At 49.0% G+C, this 17,378-nt stretch overlaps 1 protein-coding gene across 1 annotated transcript in view; it reads right to left on the bottom strand.

The window, feature by feature from the left end:
- Positions 1-17,378, bottom strand: part of TG (thyroglobulin) — a 275,160-nt gene that overhangs the window by 18,923 nt on the left and 238,859 nt on the right. The window contains exons 44-45 of the mRNA XM_064384611.1: positions 5,608-5,789; positions 1,913-2,020 (exon numbers count right to left, since the gene is read on the bottom strand). Coding sequence (XP_064240681.1) covers positions 1,913-2,020; positions 5,608-5,789 — 290 coding nt within the window. The remainder of the gene's footprint in view (positions 1-1,912; positions 2,021-5,607; positions 5,790-17,378) is intronic.

Below are 17,378 nucleotides of genomic sequence, written 5' to 3'. Positions count from 1 at the left end.
ACTCAGACACACTTCCTCTGTAAAACAGAGGTGACCGTTTCAAAAAAATTGGGCTCTGGACTTTTTTTGTGGAGTGCTATAAAAATGGAAGACTCTGGGCTTGGCACAGTAGCTGACGCCTGTAATCCTAGCACTTTGGGAGGCCAAGGCCAGTGGATCACTTGACGTCAGGAGTTTGAGACCAGCCTGGCCAACATGGTGAAAACCCATCTCTACTAAAAATAGAAAAATTAGCCTGGCGTTCAGGCACATGCTTGTAATCCCAGCTACTCGGGAGGCTAAGGCAGTAGAATCTCTTGAACCCAGGAGGCACAGCTTGCAGTGAGCTGAGACTGCGCCACTGCACTCCAGTCTGGGCTACAGAGGGAGACTCCGTCTCAAAAAAAAAAGAAGGAAGAGTCTGTTTGGGGAAAGCAGGTAAATGATGGGTGCTTAGGAGAAATGAGCACGCCCTTTCTTCCCCCTAGTGGCAGTGAGGCTACTTGGAGAGCATTGCTGGGGAATGGGAAGAAGGTGGCCAAATCACCAGCCGTGTCAATTACAGGGCAGGTGATAAGCAGTCCCTGGTGAAAGGAGGACATGAGAGGGAGTCTATCTTCAGGTGGCCATTATTCAGCCTGCTCTAGGGAAGTTGTTACTTGTAAAGATAAATGATATATGTTTATAAGAGTTCCCTTGCCTTACTAAGTAACACAGGGTAAAGCCCTGTTACAGGCTGGATAACTCATGTTCCAGATACTGTTAATGCCAACCCTAAGAGGAAAAATTATTAGCCTTATTTTGTATGTGAGGATATTGAAGATCAGAGCGACAAAGAAAACTACCCTTGCAGGCACAGAAGGTATGTGGTGTGGCTGGACTGCAATCTCTAAAGCTGCAGTCTTTTCAGCCCAGATCCCTGTTGCCCATCAAATAGACCGTTGATGTGCGTGATGAATCTTCTTGACCCCAGACAGCAGGCCTTGCTTCCAGTCTTACAGAAAATGAAACAAGAATGGTCTTGCATCTTTTGGAGATGTGTCCCCTGAAGATCTGTTACCTGTGAATGCTTATTGGAGGCTGAGCACAAGGACACCACTACTTTCTTCCCCTAGAAGAGTAGATAGTCTTGCTAAAGGCATCTCACTGTGATCTGATGTGGTTTAATGCACAAAGTCACTGCCTCAGTGGGAAGGGTTCTGGGGTTTTTCCACATGGGTAAATGGTACAGGAGGTAAGCTCACGGGGCAGTAGAACACATAGCCCCGCAGTCCTCCCTTCAAAGCACTGTCACCTAAGTCCCCAGCTGCCCTCTCTGCGTTGTGGTTTCACCCAAAAGCTGAGATCACGAGTGTGCCCTGTCACTTAGTCTCTCTGCTTCCTTTGTTCAGCTACTGGAGCTCTGACACCCAAACCTTTCTTTTTCTTTTTCAAATCTTTTCCTTGGCTCATGGTTTTCCTTCGCTTGTGCTTCTTATTTCTCTTTCTCATTTTGATGACTTAATTGCACCTGATATGTTATTCTAAGGGAGCTTGAATCTATTCTGGAAATAAGAATGATATATAAATCAAGCACGAATAAAACTTTCCTTTGGTTGAAAAAAAAATCCTTTTTGTACTTTGAAAAGTCATTGTCTTAAGCTAGTGCTCAGTTTCTGGAGGAATAAATATACAGAGTAAATGAAAAAGTCTCTCTCAAGTCAAATTAATTAATTAATAACTAACATTGCAATTCCAAAGTGTGTTATCATCATTTGCAATTTAACTTTCCCTGCCTACAAGACAGTGAGATGAAGTAACTACTACAATTATTTCTATTTCTCAGATGAGGAGACTGAGGCTTAGGAATGTTAAGTGGTGTGTCCCATGTCATTGAGCTGGGACTTGCCTTCCAGTTTTACCTTCCGTTCTCTGCTTCCCTGCAGCATCTTACCTGCTGTGGCCGTAGCTTTGGGGAGCGTGGTACATGAAGACGTTTCCTCGGGTTCTCTTTGCCCAGGCACTGGCCATGTCGATTATAGGGCAGGTGATAAAGTAGTCCCTGGTGAAAGGAGAACATGGGGGAGTCTGGTTAAACATGGCTCTGTGGACAATGGTACTTGAAAAGGGTTTCTCCCAGCGAGGGCCCCCTTTGGCCCCCAAAACCCCCCTGCCCAGGCCTACAAGAACACCTCCCTCCAATTCCCCAGCAGTGCTCTCCAAGTGGCTCCACTGCCACACTGATGGGAGCGCCAGGGTATGGTAAGAACACCGTCCTCTCTGGTAGGTGGTAGGCTTAAAAACTGTTGTCCATGTTGATGTATTTGAGGCGTCAAAAAAACCGTGAAATAAATGTCTTCCCAGGACATCAATTTCACTTAAAGATGTGGAAGCAAAACATTTCACAGTAACATAAATGCAATATACAGTGGAGATAAATGCAATGTACTGTGGAATGGAATATAAAATCATTGTGCATTTTAAAAGAACTCAGAGCCCCCTGAGATAGCTAATGTACGTGATACCCTTAGTTCAGCCCGGTCAGTGGCTCTCAGCAGGGGGGATATTGCCACCCCCATCTCCTCTACCTCCCCTAGTAAACATGTGGCAATGCCTGGAGGCCTTCCTAGCTGTCACAACCCAGAGTGGAAAGGGTTGTACTGGCATCTAGAGTGTGGGGGTCAGGATGCCGCTGATCACCCTGCAGTGGAAAGGGAAGCCCCACAAGAAAGGAAGATCCAGTCCAAAACGTCCAGATGAGGAGGCCGAGAAACCTCTCTTGTTGGAGAATATTCAGGAGGCCAGAGACAACGACTTTTCATTGGTTCTGTCCCCAGGGACAACAAGCAAAGGATGAAGCAGGATTTTATTAAGGTGGCTACCGGCACAGCAGTTTAGCATCCCAAGGCTGAGCAAAGGAGAAAGAAAACGGGGTACTATTTACACATCCAGGATGACGTAGCAGCTAACAGGTTTACAGAAGTCAGAACAAAGAACAGTTAATTAATTTGTAATATGTCTTGTGATGCACATTACATTTAAAAAATAGCATTTTGAGAAACACACTGTATGCTCTTTGGGTGTTATCTTGCCCTGTGACCTTGCAGCTGGTCAGCAAGAAAAACAGGAATTTTGAGATGCTGGGAACTTTGCCGACAATGTGAGGGGAATAGATAAGGTAGGTTTTACAGGGAGTGAGTTAACTTTAAGCAGAGCTGGGGGTTAGGTTTTATGTTAAATAGCACACAACACAGCAAAATTTACTTTATTATATAGGAACTACAAATTATAAGGTTTTGTTTTTACTATTATTGCTATTATTTAATTCCTTCTTCATCCTAAGTTCTGTATTTGCTCTGCCTTTGAGGGTAGCATGAATTGATTTCAGAAGCAGCAGCTTACAACAGTGGGGCCCTGCCTGTGCTGATGCACAGGCTGTGTGCTTAGAGAGGCGGCCCCGGCTGGGCAGCAGTCAGACAGATCCCGGCTGACCCTGGGTCCACCAGGCTTTCAAGCCCATCTGCATTGCAGAGTAAAGATGAGATACCCAACAGTTCTTTAATCTCCTTGAATCTCTGTCTTCTCAGCTGAGAAGTGGGGCCAAGGGTCCCTACCTGGAAGAGATTTTGTAATGACCAAGTTTAATAACACCCATGGGAGTCCCTCAGTAAAAGGGGTGCCCATCTTCCTTTCCTGGTCCTTGGGATAAAAGCCTCTGGTGAGTCTGTTGGGTGCTAGAGTGTCCCCAGGTAAGGTTTTGAGGTTGCGTGGAGCACCGTGGGTGTCTTGGGGGCAGATGAAGCCAGCTGAGTTTCCTCCTGCATGCCCTGAGGCATCGTGAGCAAGACGGGGACAGGATCAAACTATGGGAAGAGACATGCACTGGCAGGCCTAGGGCAGGACACTGCCTAGGAAACTGCCCAGGAGACAGAGCCAGGGCCTGAGTCTGTGGCAGAGAGAAAAAGCGCCTGAGCTAAGGTAGAGCTGGAGTCTGTCTTCTGAGTGAGACCTCCCTTGGTGATGCTGCCTTCACTCAGTCTCAGCTCTCACTCCAGCACGCAGGTTGTCCTTAACGTCAGATAAGGCAAAATTAAGGCAAGAACCTAGGCTTTCTGATCTCTAGCCCTGAGCTCTCTCTGCAACACGATCTAGCCCAGCCCTGACTTGATTGTAAGCCTCTCAGGGTCAGGGACTGGACATCTGTGAGTTCTTACGGTCCAGCCCTGGCAAGGCCTCCCAAAATAGCTGTTGGCTGTTTCATCTAAAGTGAAGATCTCCACTAGAGGGAAAATTAAAGCCTTTCGGTACCCAAGATCCAAGTGGGTGGTATAGTTTTATTCTGAGCCAGCGACCCTCCAGTTGGAAACCACAGGCTCCTGGGTGGAGAGACCAATTGGGGCCGTGGGTTTCTAACACATTCCAGCCCATCCCTTTTCAACATGGTCCAGTTCAGCAAAGGACGCTGGGCCTTTACATTGTCTTTGTCCCCAGGGATAACAAGCAAATGGTCACTGTGGACCTCCCGGAGGGAGAGAGACAAGGAGGCACAGAATGCTGAAGGCACTCACATTCCTGTCCATTCTTCCCACTGGGAGCAGGAGTTCTGCAAAGGAAACTGAGAAATACCAGGCACCTGTGAGGGAACTCAAAGGTGACCTGAGCACCGGAGTCCCACTGTGGTCTCATCCTAGGGATCTCAGAGGGAAGAAAGGACTGGAACCCTGGTTATTTCCTTGTTTCTATTCAAAAATCATTTCTTGTGTATCTGCTGTGCATTTCTATAAAAGTTCTCAGCCTCAGTGAGCGCATGCAGTACTAGGAAAGGGAGGTAGGTCTGTCCTGACAACCCCTGGGATTGTAGGGGAGGGTGTGCTGCGAGAGAGGGACCCTGTGGACAGCAGGGCCTGGGGGCTGCAGCCTTTAACCATCTTGGGGTGTGGGTTTGGGCAGCCCTCCCCAAGTGAGAGAAGCTTAAGCATGAACGGGGAGAAGGCTTGTAAGCAGTGGATATAAGAAACAGTGGGCCCAGAGAGAGAGTGCATGGCTGTCAGAGCCTGGGCTGTTCCCAACTGGGGAGTGGCATCAGCCACAAAACCTCCCTGCCTCCAGGGCTCTGCTTCCCATGTGCCAGGTGAGTCTGGCCTGCAGGGTAGAGTCAGCTGAGACGGCTTTGAAAAATGCTGGCCCCTGTGGGGACTGTGTGTCACCTACCCTTTAAATGCCCCCATGTGTGCCTGACAGGCAGCCAAGACTGGGGGCACTGGGCTCAGTGAACGCAAGGCCAGGAGCATGGGAGGCTGTCCTAAGCACTTGCTGAGTGGCTGCTTCAGGTGGACCGTGCACCAGGCACCTCTGGCAAATGCTGCTTCTCTGCCCTCCGACAGCTCCCTCATGGCCTAGGAAGAGTCGGGGCCACCCCTCATGTCTCCCATTGTCCTGGGCTTTCCTGGCAGCAGGGTCCACCCCACATGTCCCCTAGGGCTGCCCCTCAGCAGGGAAGCACCGCATGCTGTAGGCTGAATGAATGACGCAGAGGAAATTGCAAGCAGAAAGCCACCACCCTTATTTCTCATTCATGACCTGAACATCAGCTGGGTCGGCTCCGAAAAACAGCAGCAGGAATCTGCACCCTCCCGCAGCTTAGCTTACCGGGTGGCATTCTCCAGAGCCCGGGAGAAGGAGGCGTAGTCATCCGTGGAGTGCTCCAGAGAGTAATACCATGTAGCAGCAGCCTCGACGCGGGCATCTGAGTCCTCGCCGCCCAGGGAATTCTGCAGCGCTTGGTAAAAGGCTGTTTTGCTATTGGTCCGGCCTTGACTTTCCTCAAATTGCTAGGAAAAAAATAAAAGACATGAAATTCCCCAGTTGAATTCTGAAAAATCTAAGTCAGTGTCCCCCAAGCCCTTGCTCTAGAATTTTCTCTCTGAAAAGCAATGGAACATGGCATTAAACACGTGAGTGTCGAAGCCAGACTGTCTGGGTTTGAATCCCAGCTCCGCTTCCTTCTAGCTGTGTGTCCTTAAGCAAATGGCTATGCCCCTCTGTGCCTGCCTTCTCCATCTGAAAATGGAAGTGCCTGCCACATAGATTCTGACAAGTACTTAAAACGGAAACATGTTCGCCATTGCTGCAGTCTGAGAACAGGTCAAACACCCGAGTTTCACTTGCTTTACCGGCTGCTTGCTCAGCCAGCTCATGGGTAACTATGGTCTGGTTGTGTTAGGAATGCTAAATTCCGTTTCATTCATGGACTCTGTCACTCATCATATGACTGCTTCATGCACACTTTCATATGGAGAGTCACACTCTTCACCGGGGCCAACAGTGCCCCAGGCTTGGAGAAACGGCCATGAACACAGCAATCAAGCTCCCTGTCTCTTGTTCCAGTGGGCAGAGGTGGAAAATAAGCAAATAAATGCACAGTGTATCAGGAAACAGGTCCTACAAAGAAATATAGGGCAGTATAAGAGGGACAGGGAGTGCTGGGGCTGGGGCTATTTTGCATAGGATGGCCAGGGAAGGCATGTAGCTCTCTGGGACATGTGTCCAGATGAGAGCAACTTTCTCTATTTCTCTTACTCTGCCTTTCTCTTTCCTTCCTTCATGCTTCCCCTTTTCTCTCCCTTCCCTCACATCCTCTTCCCCTCTCCTTCTCTCTCCTTTTCTCCCCTTCTCTCTATTTCTCTCTGTATTTCCCCCTCTCTCTGTCCTTTCCTTGTCCTGGTGTTGCTGCTGCCCGCACTGCCAATCACTGCCTTCCCCCAGGACCCAGTTTCCTCCTTTCTGAAGACAAGGGGCTGGGGAAAGTCTGGGAGGCAGCCTGGGTGTGAGGTCCAGCCTCCTGGACCCCTGCACGATCCTGTGCTATGTGTTTACATATTTCTAGGACCTTATGTAAATGGTGAAACGTGCATATCAGCACACTCTGGTGTGTTTAAATTGCTTCTCCAAACATTTCCAAACACAGGATCTGTGGTTAGAATTCCAGTAGTAAGCAATCCCTCCTGGGTGAGCAATTCCTCCTGGGTGAGCAATCCCTCCTGGGTGAGCCCATCCTCTCCTGGGTGAGCACATCCCCTTCTGGGTGAGTGCATACTGTCCTGGGTGAACACAACCCCTCCTGGGTGAATACATACTGTCCTGGGTGAGCATATCCTCCCTGGGTGAGCCCATTCTCTCCTGGGTGAGCGCATCCCCTCCCGGGTGAGCACAGCCCCTCCTGGGTGAGCGCATACCCTCCCGGGTGAGCACAGCACCCCCATGGGTGAGCGCATACCCTCCCGGGTGAGTGCATCCCCTCCTGGGTGGGCACAATCCCTCCCAGGTGAGCGCATCCCCTCCCGGGTGAGCACAGCACCCCCATGGGTGAGCGCATACCCTCCCGGGTGAGTGCATCCCCTCCTCGGTGGACACAATCCCTCCCAGGTGAGCGCATCCCCTCCCGGGTGAGTGCATCCCCTCCTGGGTGGGCACAATCCCTCCCAGGTGAGTGCATACCCTCCCGGGTGAGCACAGCACCCCCATGGGTGAGCGCATACCCTCCCGGGTGAGTGCATCCCCTCCTCGGTGGACACAATCCCTCCCAGGTGAGCGCATCCCCTCCTGGGTAAGTGCATCCCCTCCTGGGTGAGCGCATCCCCTCCTGTGTGGGCACAACCCCTCCTGGGTGAGCACAGCCCCTCCTGGGTGGGCGCATCCCCTCCTGGGTGAGCGCAGCCCCTCCTGGTGGGGGACTCTTGGCCTGGTGAATGAGAAGCCAGGCTGAACCATGCTGGCGGACTAACTGATCCTTCAGACCACCAAAGCCAGGAGTGCATGCAAAGAGGGCTTCATTCTCATTCTATCAATAACATTTTAATTATTGGAATAAATTCTGGAGCAAATATGAAATTGTGAAATCCGAAGAGTGAATCTGTGAGTATTCATCATATCAGTGACTTTCAGATATTTGACCACGATCATGTAAGTTATTTCATACATATGGAACACACATGGACACACACAGACTGAAATAGCATTCACAAATAATGTTCACACTCCATACTCTTACCGTCTACAATGCATCTGAGAGTTTCCATTCTACTCTATCCTAGTCTAGTCTATTTAAAAAAATGCTCACCTGCAATCTATCACGTGGACCCTACAACCTGTTCATCGTTTAGGGGAAAAACTGCATTATAATCTCTGTCCTCTTCTGCCTGGAATATTTCTTTACAAAAATAGTATTAGTAACCCACTGGCACCCCTCTGATTATTTCTAAATTTTGTGCCACACATTTCACACATATGTTTCAAGGATATATACGTATATCAAAATAACCAGGTGAACTGAGTATGATGTTATCCCATCTTACAAATCATAATTCTGAGGCTGAGAGAACCTATCTCGCTTATTTAGGGCCACACAGACAGGATGCATGAGGCAAGACTGAACCCCAGGTCTTGCTGCTGATAAGAGACAGGCTTGTTCCCCCAGCTATAGCTTAAGCAGTATCCCACATCAGAGCTGTGGATGCTGGGACCTCAGCACACGAAAGGATGGACAGTTTGCCCACACGGTGTGTGGCCCAGAGCAGTGAAAAGAGCACTGAGTTTGGAGTCAAAACTTAGGGTTCAAACGCTGTTAAATTTGGGGGATTTGGGAAAGTACATTTTTTCCTCTCTCTGAGCCTGACACCTTCCAAATGTGAATGTATTGTGTGTGTTCATATGTCTCCTGTGAAGACGAAGTAAACAAAGCAGTCACCTGCTAAGCTTCTCTCCTAGTGGCTGGTTGTCTGTGGGTACGGGCTAAGAGGAGCCAGGAAGTCTCAGTGCAAGGGGCAAGGGCCTGGAGCTGGCAACCAAAATTTGGGTTCCATCTCTCACCTTTCTTAGCTTTGTGACTTTGGGAAAGTCACTCAACCTCTCTAATCCTTAGCCTCCTCAAAGGCAAAGGAAGTTAAGTAAAATCTGCTTCACAGCATTGTTCTGAGAATGAGAAATGACCTTTTGAAGCATCTAGCTTAAAGTCTGGCATATAGTCCTTAATAAAGAGATCTACTTTTATCCATCATGGGTTTCATCATTTTCAATTAGAAAACTGAAGGAGGAACTGAGAAGCAATAAATTGCTTCATTAAATGAGAAAAATATTTTAAAAGTGCTGTGTATCTATCTTCATGGAAGAAGGCTCTCTTGCTGCTATTTCTATTCTAATTCCTTCATACAAATAATATGAATATTTGAAAAACTGTGCAAGAAAATATAACAGCTCGTTCCAGTGGCTGTCTCAATGCTACAGCCTGTTTGCTCAGCTCCGAGCTGTGAGCAAGGAGATTGGGTGATGAGTGAAGGCAGGTGGGGCAGGTGGAAGGCGCCAAATTTGAGGCCCAAGTACTGCTCACAGATGATGCTTTAGAAGAAGGGATCCATAATGTCCCCACCTCAGATACTGGGTGGGTCTAATGCCCAGAGCTGGAGTGCAAGCAGAGAGAACTCAGTTCTGGGAGCCCAGGACGGTACAAGGACAAGGGTGCAGTGGCACTAAGGTGGGTTCTCCTCAGGCTGCTTTGCCACATGGGAGGCATAATCTGCCTTCATGTCTTAACATGAGGGAGCTATGCTGAGGTCTGGGTACCAGGACCTCCAACTCCCAGCACCCGCTATGTGGCAATCACTGGGCAAACTCAAGGGAGTGGCTTCCTGTCTCTGGGCACCATTTTCTCATACACAACATGAGGGGGTCATAGTGAGACCCCTAGCCAAGCCACCAATGCCTCCTGGGCTGCAGAGGAGGAAAGCTAGTTCATAAACTATCTCCTCCCTGTGTAATGCCATTTGCTGGAACTTAGAGGAGACAGCTTAGTGGTGAGAATGATGCTGCCTGAGTCATGTTGGCGATGGGAGTAGCCAAGGTCAGCACAAATGACACGCACCAAGCACCCATTGTGTGTAAGATACTGTGTTGGCCCCTGGTCCACCTCTCCTCATTTGCCCCCATAACCATCCTGAGAGGGTGGACAAGGAAACTGGCTCAGAGAGGCTAAGTGCTGTCTTACAGGGCTGATTAAGTCATACAGGTGGGGAACAGATCCAACTGTGCCTAGCCCTTGCCACCCTGACGGGCTGCCACTGGGCCTTCAATTTCTGTAACTCATGAGAACTAGGCTGCTGAAATAGTCCCAAAGTGCCCAGCATGTGTGAGGAGTGCTGTTTCCTCAATACCAAATGTTCTCTCTTACTTTTAAGCCTTTGCACCTGCTGTTCCTCCTGCCTAACTAAACACCTTTCCCTAGTTTGCCTGGATAACAGCTATTGAACTAGACCCATGCTTTTTAATCCAATGAGCATTAGAGTGGCCTGAAATCTTGATGAAATACAGATTCTGACTCAGCAGGTCCAGAGTGGAGCCCAGGAATATGCATTTTAGCAAGTTCCCAGGTGATGCTGATGCCACTGGCCTGGGGACTTCACTGCCAGCAATAGGATTATAAATAGAACATCCAGGTTTTGCTCTGGGCTTACCTTCTCCAGGAAACAAGACAGATAATGGTTGAAAGGGCAGGCCCTAGAGTCAAACTACCTGAGATCCAATTTACTCGGGACACCTGCCTTGCAGTTCTGGGACCCTGAGTAAATTGCTAATTCTCTCCATAGCTCAGTTTCCTTATTCATACAAGATGGATAATGAAAAAAAATGCCTATTGTGTGAATTACCTACAGATTCCGATGAAACATGCATTAAAAGGGGTTAGCACAGTAGTTGACACATGGTCAATAAATGTGAGTGATGATTATTAACTTGTCCCAGGCTAAACCAGGGGCCACAGGTGCTGTGTTTATTTGCCTATCGTTCCAGAGTACTACATGGCAAAGGGGCAGGGACTGCGTCCATAGCCCCAGTGCTCAGTATCTGACAGGCATGTCATAGGTGAATATGCTTTGGATGAACAGCCTTTGTAGAGATAATATAGGTTAGAGGTTGAAAGTCAAACGTCTTGGGTTTCGAATTCCAGACTTGGAAAGGTCTGGGCTTGGAGGCTGTTACTTCTTAGCTATATGAACTTGGGAAAGTTATATAATCACTCCATGTCTATTTCCTCATCTGTAAAATGGGCACAACAAATTACCCTCAACATAAAACTGTCATGAAATTAGAAGAGGTGAAACCTGCAAAGTGCTTAGCACTGTGTCTATTGTCATTGTCGTTAGGTATTTGTAGACCCAGCCTTGAGCCCAATTCAGACAGGCCAGGGAAAGCCTATGTCTAGAGAGAGAGGTCTGAGCGGAGCTTTGTCCACCCTGAGGCTGAGCTCAAGCACTTGGAACCCCTTTTCCAAACCCCTGCTACAAAATGATTGCCCTCAATCAAGGATGCAGCCTCCTTCACGGGTTCTGCAGAACCTCCTTGCAAAATGAGCTTTTAGGAGTGCAGGGACACCAAGCCCTGGACATTGCCAAAAGAAGTCCCTCTTGCATAAAATGGTCTAGAACAGCTTCACAGCCAGGTAGTGGGAGGGACGGGGCCCAGTTTATGTTTCCATGATGTTGAGATTAGAGGTCCACATTTTGTGAGGATCTGAGACACTAATTGGGTGCAGCCTTGCTGACTGGTCAATATTTTGGAGACAACCCAAAAGTTATCTCCCAAATAGTGGGAGACAAATTCCCAAGTCCCAGTGGGGTACAAGGGAATGTGAAGGGGCACATTTTCAGCATGATCTGGGACACACATTCCTTCATGCTTGGCGAGGCCTGAGCACAGATGCCATTGCCAGTTTAATTAGAGAGTCAGCAGGTGGGGGCGGGGGCCACCATGTGACTGCATGTACTGACTCCCACGAGCTGTAATTACAGGCGGGGTCTGCCTTAGACAGTAGATTTGTTACAGGCAGGAATGGCACAAAGGGCTGTCATGAGCTGGCCAGTCCTCGGTGTGTGCTTTTAAAGGACGGCCACGAACACATCCTAACGCAAAGTCAGATCCCCATGGAAACACAGGGGGCTGTTTCTGATCTGAGGGGCTGCACAGGGCTTCAGCATCAACCTGAATGTCTCGGGGCCCAGTGGATTGAATGTGAGATTTGGCATTTGAGAGACCCGGGTTCAATCTAGCCTTGTTCTGTGGCCTCAGATGATTCGCCTCCAATGAACAAATGTGTTCAGTGGATATACTGTGCCTTCATTTCGGGTCAGTAAAATGGGATTGATGTTAGAATAAAACGAATTCATGATTATAAAGAGCCTGACACATGGGAGACAGTAAATATGACTTCTCTCTTCCCTCTAGTTAGTAAATGATTAAAAAGAAACTCAGCAAGGCAGGTTAGAATGCCCTTATGTTAACGCCTAGTGATGTCTGAGAGACACGATGGGAACACATGGCTGCAGGTCCTTGCTCTTCAACGTACCATCGCTTCAACAGCTATCCATGGAGTGCCTGCGTGTGCCAGGAACAGCTCCCGGCATTTGGGACATATCAGTGAACAAGCAGGCTCTTCTAGAACTGCCTGCATGGGGCTTCTAGTTCTGTAGGACATGCTGACAATACACAGCACATCTATGTGATATGGACTGTCCAGGGGTGATAAGGAGCAAGATTAGTGCACAGGGCAGGGAACTGGAAAGGTGATGAGGGTGCTGGCCGGTGAGGGTCCCAGTTGTGCCCTGGGGAGCTGGGTTAGGCATCGTGGAGGATGGTTGAGGCCAGACTGGAGAGGGTGGGGGTCAGACATGTGGACACCTGGGTGAGGGGGAGCAGCGAGGCCTGGGGGACAGTGGAGTGATGAGGGCAGAGGAGCAGGGGTGAAGCCAGAGAGAACAGAGGGCTGGGTGGCTGGGACAGTCTCACCCTGTCTTTTGCTTCACACAAGGGCCAGAAGAAGGGCTCTCCCATTGTGGTTTGCAAATGTGAACTGCCAGAGAGCATGGAACACAGAGCAAGCCAGGCTGGGTGTCCTTGCATTGGCCCAGGCACTGCAGGTCTCAGTAAGGAGCCAACTGGCCCCTCAGCAGTGCTTCCCCCAGCTCCATCTCCCGCTGCAAACCCCAAGGCCAGTGCATTCTGCAGGCCACACTGCCCTCTTCACAGGGAATGGCAATTTCTCCTCTTGGACTGAGGGCACTCCTTCTCTCTGAGGCTGTCTTTGCTGTCCACATCTCTGGAGCCCCTCGCTAGGCAAATCTCCCCCTGGCTCTCCATGAGTCCCACACCCACCTAGAGCTAAGGTACCTGCCTGGAGGTGCCCAACAGGAGGGTCTCCTCCATCTGTTTCGTCCAGATGCTCCCAGCCTGGTGTGCACGCTAAGAGCATGCCTACATGGTGGTCTCCAGCTGTCTTACAGCCTCTTTACCCTATGGCCATCTGGCTACCCCAACCTCCATCAAGGTCACTGATGGCCTTGCAGAGGCCCACCGGCAGACGCCCCATCCCCCCACCTCTCCATCTCCTCCTCCCAGTCAGCTCTGCCTCAGGCTCATTTCTGAAGTCCCCTTCTGCTATCTCTGCCTACCCTTGAAAGCCAAGCCTCCCAGATGCCACCCTGTTCCCTTTTCCTCCCCTTCTGTCCACAAATGCTTATGGAATAGGGCCATTTCCTCTTCTTGCTTCAAGAATGACCTGTTAAGCTAATGATTCCTGTCTCTCTCCAGTTTGACCCTCACACCTTCATATCCAAATGCGTCACATCGCCTGGAAGTCTCTCAGGCCCCTCAAACTCAACATAGGCACAGTTTAACTTTGTCATCCACATGTGTTCTTCCTCACCTCTAGAACCTTCCCCTCCTATCTTTCTATCCTTAGTGACTAAGACCAGCTCTCAATTACCTGATTAAAACACAGGTATTTCCTGACTGCTCCTGTGATTGTTCCCCTCTTCCCCTACATTTTGCTGTAGCCTGTTCCTACGATCTTCCTCCTGAGTGAGACCTGCCCCCACCTCCAGTCCACCCGTACTGCTGTCCTAGTTCATGGCACATTCCTCTACTCACACTGGGGCAGAAGCAGAGATGCTGCTCCTAGCAGGGGCTTGGGGGAGGAACGCACTGTACACAGAGGCCTGTAGTCAATTTTTGCTTATTGATTATGCTCCAACTTTTGAAAAATGGTTGTAACATCACAGGTTTGGGAAGAAGGAGACACAGAGCATCTGCTTCTTGCAAGACTATTTGAATGGATGAGTGAATGAATAACTGAACGTCCCAGAATTCTCTAGAGCTCTGAGGTAGATGGAGACACAGTACTCCTTTGCTCATTTGAGGAACATGAATTAAAGACCAACCTTGTGTTGGCCAGAAGCTGAGGATTCCAAATGAACATGACACAGTTCCCTGTCATGGAGCAGAGCTTGGTGTAGCCAATGGGGTCAGCTGGTGAATGAGCAAAGTGCTCTACGAATCCTGGGTGGCTATTTGCATCCAGTGGAAGGCATCATGCAGTGGAGAGAGCGTGGGTTTGGGAAGCAACGTGACCACGTCCTCATTTCCTCTCTTCACCCAGCCCATTCCAATCAGCCTTCCCCCCACCTCACTCCGCTGAAATGGCCATCATCAAGGTCTCCCATGACCTGCAAAAGCCCACTGTCTGCCCTCATCTCACTTGACTCTCTGTGACATTTGACCTTTGCTTCCTTTTGGAAATGCTTTCTTTTCTTGGCTTTTGTAACATCACATTTTCCTGGTTTTCTTCCAAATCTGTATCTATAGTTCTGACCTCTCTACTAAACTCCCAACTCATGTGGTCAACTGCTGACGCAAGATACATCCCAAATCTGATCATTTCTAACTGTGACTGTGTCTGCAACCCTAATTTACTACCTCAACCCCTGGATTTCCACAGCAGAGCCCAATCTGATCTCTACTTCCTGTGTCACATCTCCTAAGTTAATTTTCCATATACCTGCCAGAAATGTTCCTTTTTAAAACAAATGAATCAACAAAATCACCTTCTATTATTAGCTTGAAACATTTCAGTACCTGCCAACTGCAGGGAGAACAAAGTCACTTTTCTGATAGCCTGCAATATCTCATAACTGGTCTTCTGCATACCTCTGACTTCCTCTCCTCCAGGTTCTCCAACCGGCCACAGGGTCTTCTAGCACTGACCTCCCTGTGACCTCCAAACAGCCAGGGCGATTCCTGCCCCAGGGTCTTTGCACCAGCTCCTTACCTCGATCCAAACGGCTGGCTCCTCATTACTCAGGCATCAGTCCAGAAGTCACCTCCTCTGAAAAGCCTTCCCTGACGGCCCCTAAAGTATTTTCCCCATTCTGTCACCTCCTCCACAATGACCCCACTTCAGTGTTCTTCAGGGCATATCTAAGATCCGAAATTCTTTATTCACTTACATCATCTGTGTCCTTTCATGAGAACATGAACTCTCCAAGTAAGGGGCTTTATCTGTTTGGGTTACAACTTTTCCCTCTAAAGCCTAGAAGATAGTCCAGCACACAGGAGCCTCTGAATAGTCTGTGTTGGAGAGATGTTGCATGGGTTAATGCTTGAGTGACTCCTGGCTTCACCACCCACTGTGGTGTTAAGGGACAAGGCCTGACTTCTCCATCAAGCACAGCTGGCTCAGGACTGAGGGCTCACTGCACTTTTAGGGACTCATGAAAGCATTTTCCTTTTAATTTATTTTAAAATCAGAAGAAAAAAATATCTCACTCATAGGCGGGTATTGAACAATGAGAATACGTGGACACAGGGAGGGGAGCATCGCACACTGGGGTCAGTTGGGTGGGCAAGGGAGAAACAGCAGGGGGTGGGGAAAGATAATGTGGGGAGGAATGCCAAACACAGATGATGCGGGAATGGAGGCAGCAAAGCACCTTGCCATGTATGTACCTATGCAACAACCCTGCATGATCTGCACATGTACCCCTGAACCTAAAGTACAATTAAAAAAAAAAAGTCAGTTAATAAAAAGAGTCAATTAATGCGGAAAAAAAAAAGAAAATTTAATAATGAATCTAGCCTGGTTTACATTCATCTTTATACCAATGCAGTCATGAAATACAATTTTTAATATTTTGGGGAGGACAAGTCAATCCTTCTGATCCTCAGCTTTCTCTGAACGGTAATCCCAGCTCACAGGCCACTGGGGAGAATTAGACAAAGTGACGTGCAAGTGTCAGCTGTGAGGGGTAATGTGGGGTTACAGCTCCAGGGTGGAGGGTTTACGGTGTGTGAGGGCAGCCTAGAGCCATGAGACCTCCAGGGCTCTCTGGGTGTTGGGAGACACCTCTTTTGCTTCTTCTAACACTGCAGGAGACAGAAGTGGCAGAGGATCTCACTGTGTCCATTCAAAGGCTAAAGAAATTGCAGCTCAGATTAGTTCAGCAACTCTCCTAAATGGTGTGGTTAAAACTAAGAATTGTGACCCATTTTCCTGAATCCAGGTCCTCGCGATGCCCTGGGTTCAGACCCTAACACCCACCCATCCCTGAGTGCTGGGGATTTAAGGCAGCAGTGCCTCCTTTCAGGAAATTGCACACACACTGAAAACTCCTGCATGCTTCTCTTACTATAATCTGTCACCAAAGGCTGGATATTCCTGTGCTGGGGCTAGTGCCAGCGCCTCAGCTGCCAGGTGCTGCTCTCCAACTCTCACACGAGCTGCCCTCCCCCAACTCCTCCCCACAGGGCCCCCACTCCACCTGCTCCCAGACGAGGCCAACTTGTGGCCAAGCTCAGGGGCACGGCGGAGGAGCTCTGTTTCTGATTTTTCTCGCCTTCCTTGGAGATGCCTGTGCTTGGAAGGGAAGGCAGAACATTGCATCTTGGAACAAATCTGCTTTTGATCATGCAAATGAATGCCTGGTTAATGTAGGCAGACTGTCAATTTCACCAGTTAGAAAGAGAAAGGAAAGGGGGGGAAATTCCCCATGACAGCGACTGATGAAGAATTTCAATAGAAAGCTGCTACTTCAGAAAATAAGATCATTTGCTGCGAATGGAGAACATCTCAGGCAGCCCTGATGCCCCACCGGTAGGTTGCTAACTTTGCTGGCTGTCATTAGGACTCCTTGGGTGGGCCATAGGTGGCCTGGGGTGGTATGTGTGGAGGGCGCTCAGAGGGACTTGACGGAGCCCCTACCAACCCTCTGTCTTTGGCCGGAGGGAAATGGGTGGGTCTCTGCTAAGGTGGTGGGTGGCTCCAGGGGGCAGGACTTGGGGCAAGAGGCTCCACTCCTGTCCCTCCATGACTTCTCTGGGAAGCTGCATTGCATGTTTGTGGACTGGGATCTGGCTGATACTTATGCAGTGCTGGCATGAGGAGAGAGCATGCATTTGTGTTTACTACCATTTGGAAAATCTGTCTCAGGTCAGCTGAGGTGGTTCAGAGGTTGGACATTCTCTGTGTTCCTGCTTTCTGTGGATAACTATCTGAAGAAGGGGCAACAGCTTTGGACTGTAATCTTAATATTAAAATTAAAAAA

Source organism: Aotus nancymaae, unplaced genomic scaffold (genome assembly GCF_030222135.1).
Source record: "Aotus nancymaae isolate 86718 unplaced genomic scaffold, 86718_ANA_hifiasm-v0.15.2.pri h1tg000036l, whole genome shotgun sequence".
Classification (NCBI taxonomy): Eukaryota; Metazoa; Chordata; class Mammalia; order Primates; family Aotidae; genus Aotus; species Aotus nancymaae.
This window is presented reverse-complemented; position numbering and strand designations above follow the sequence as displayed.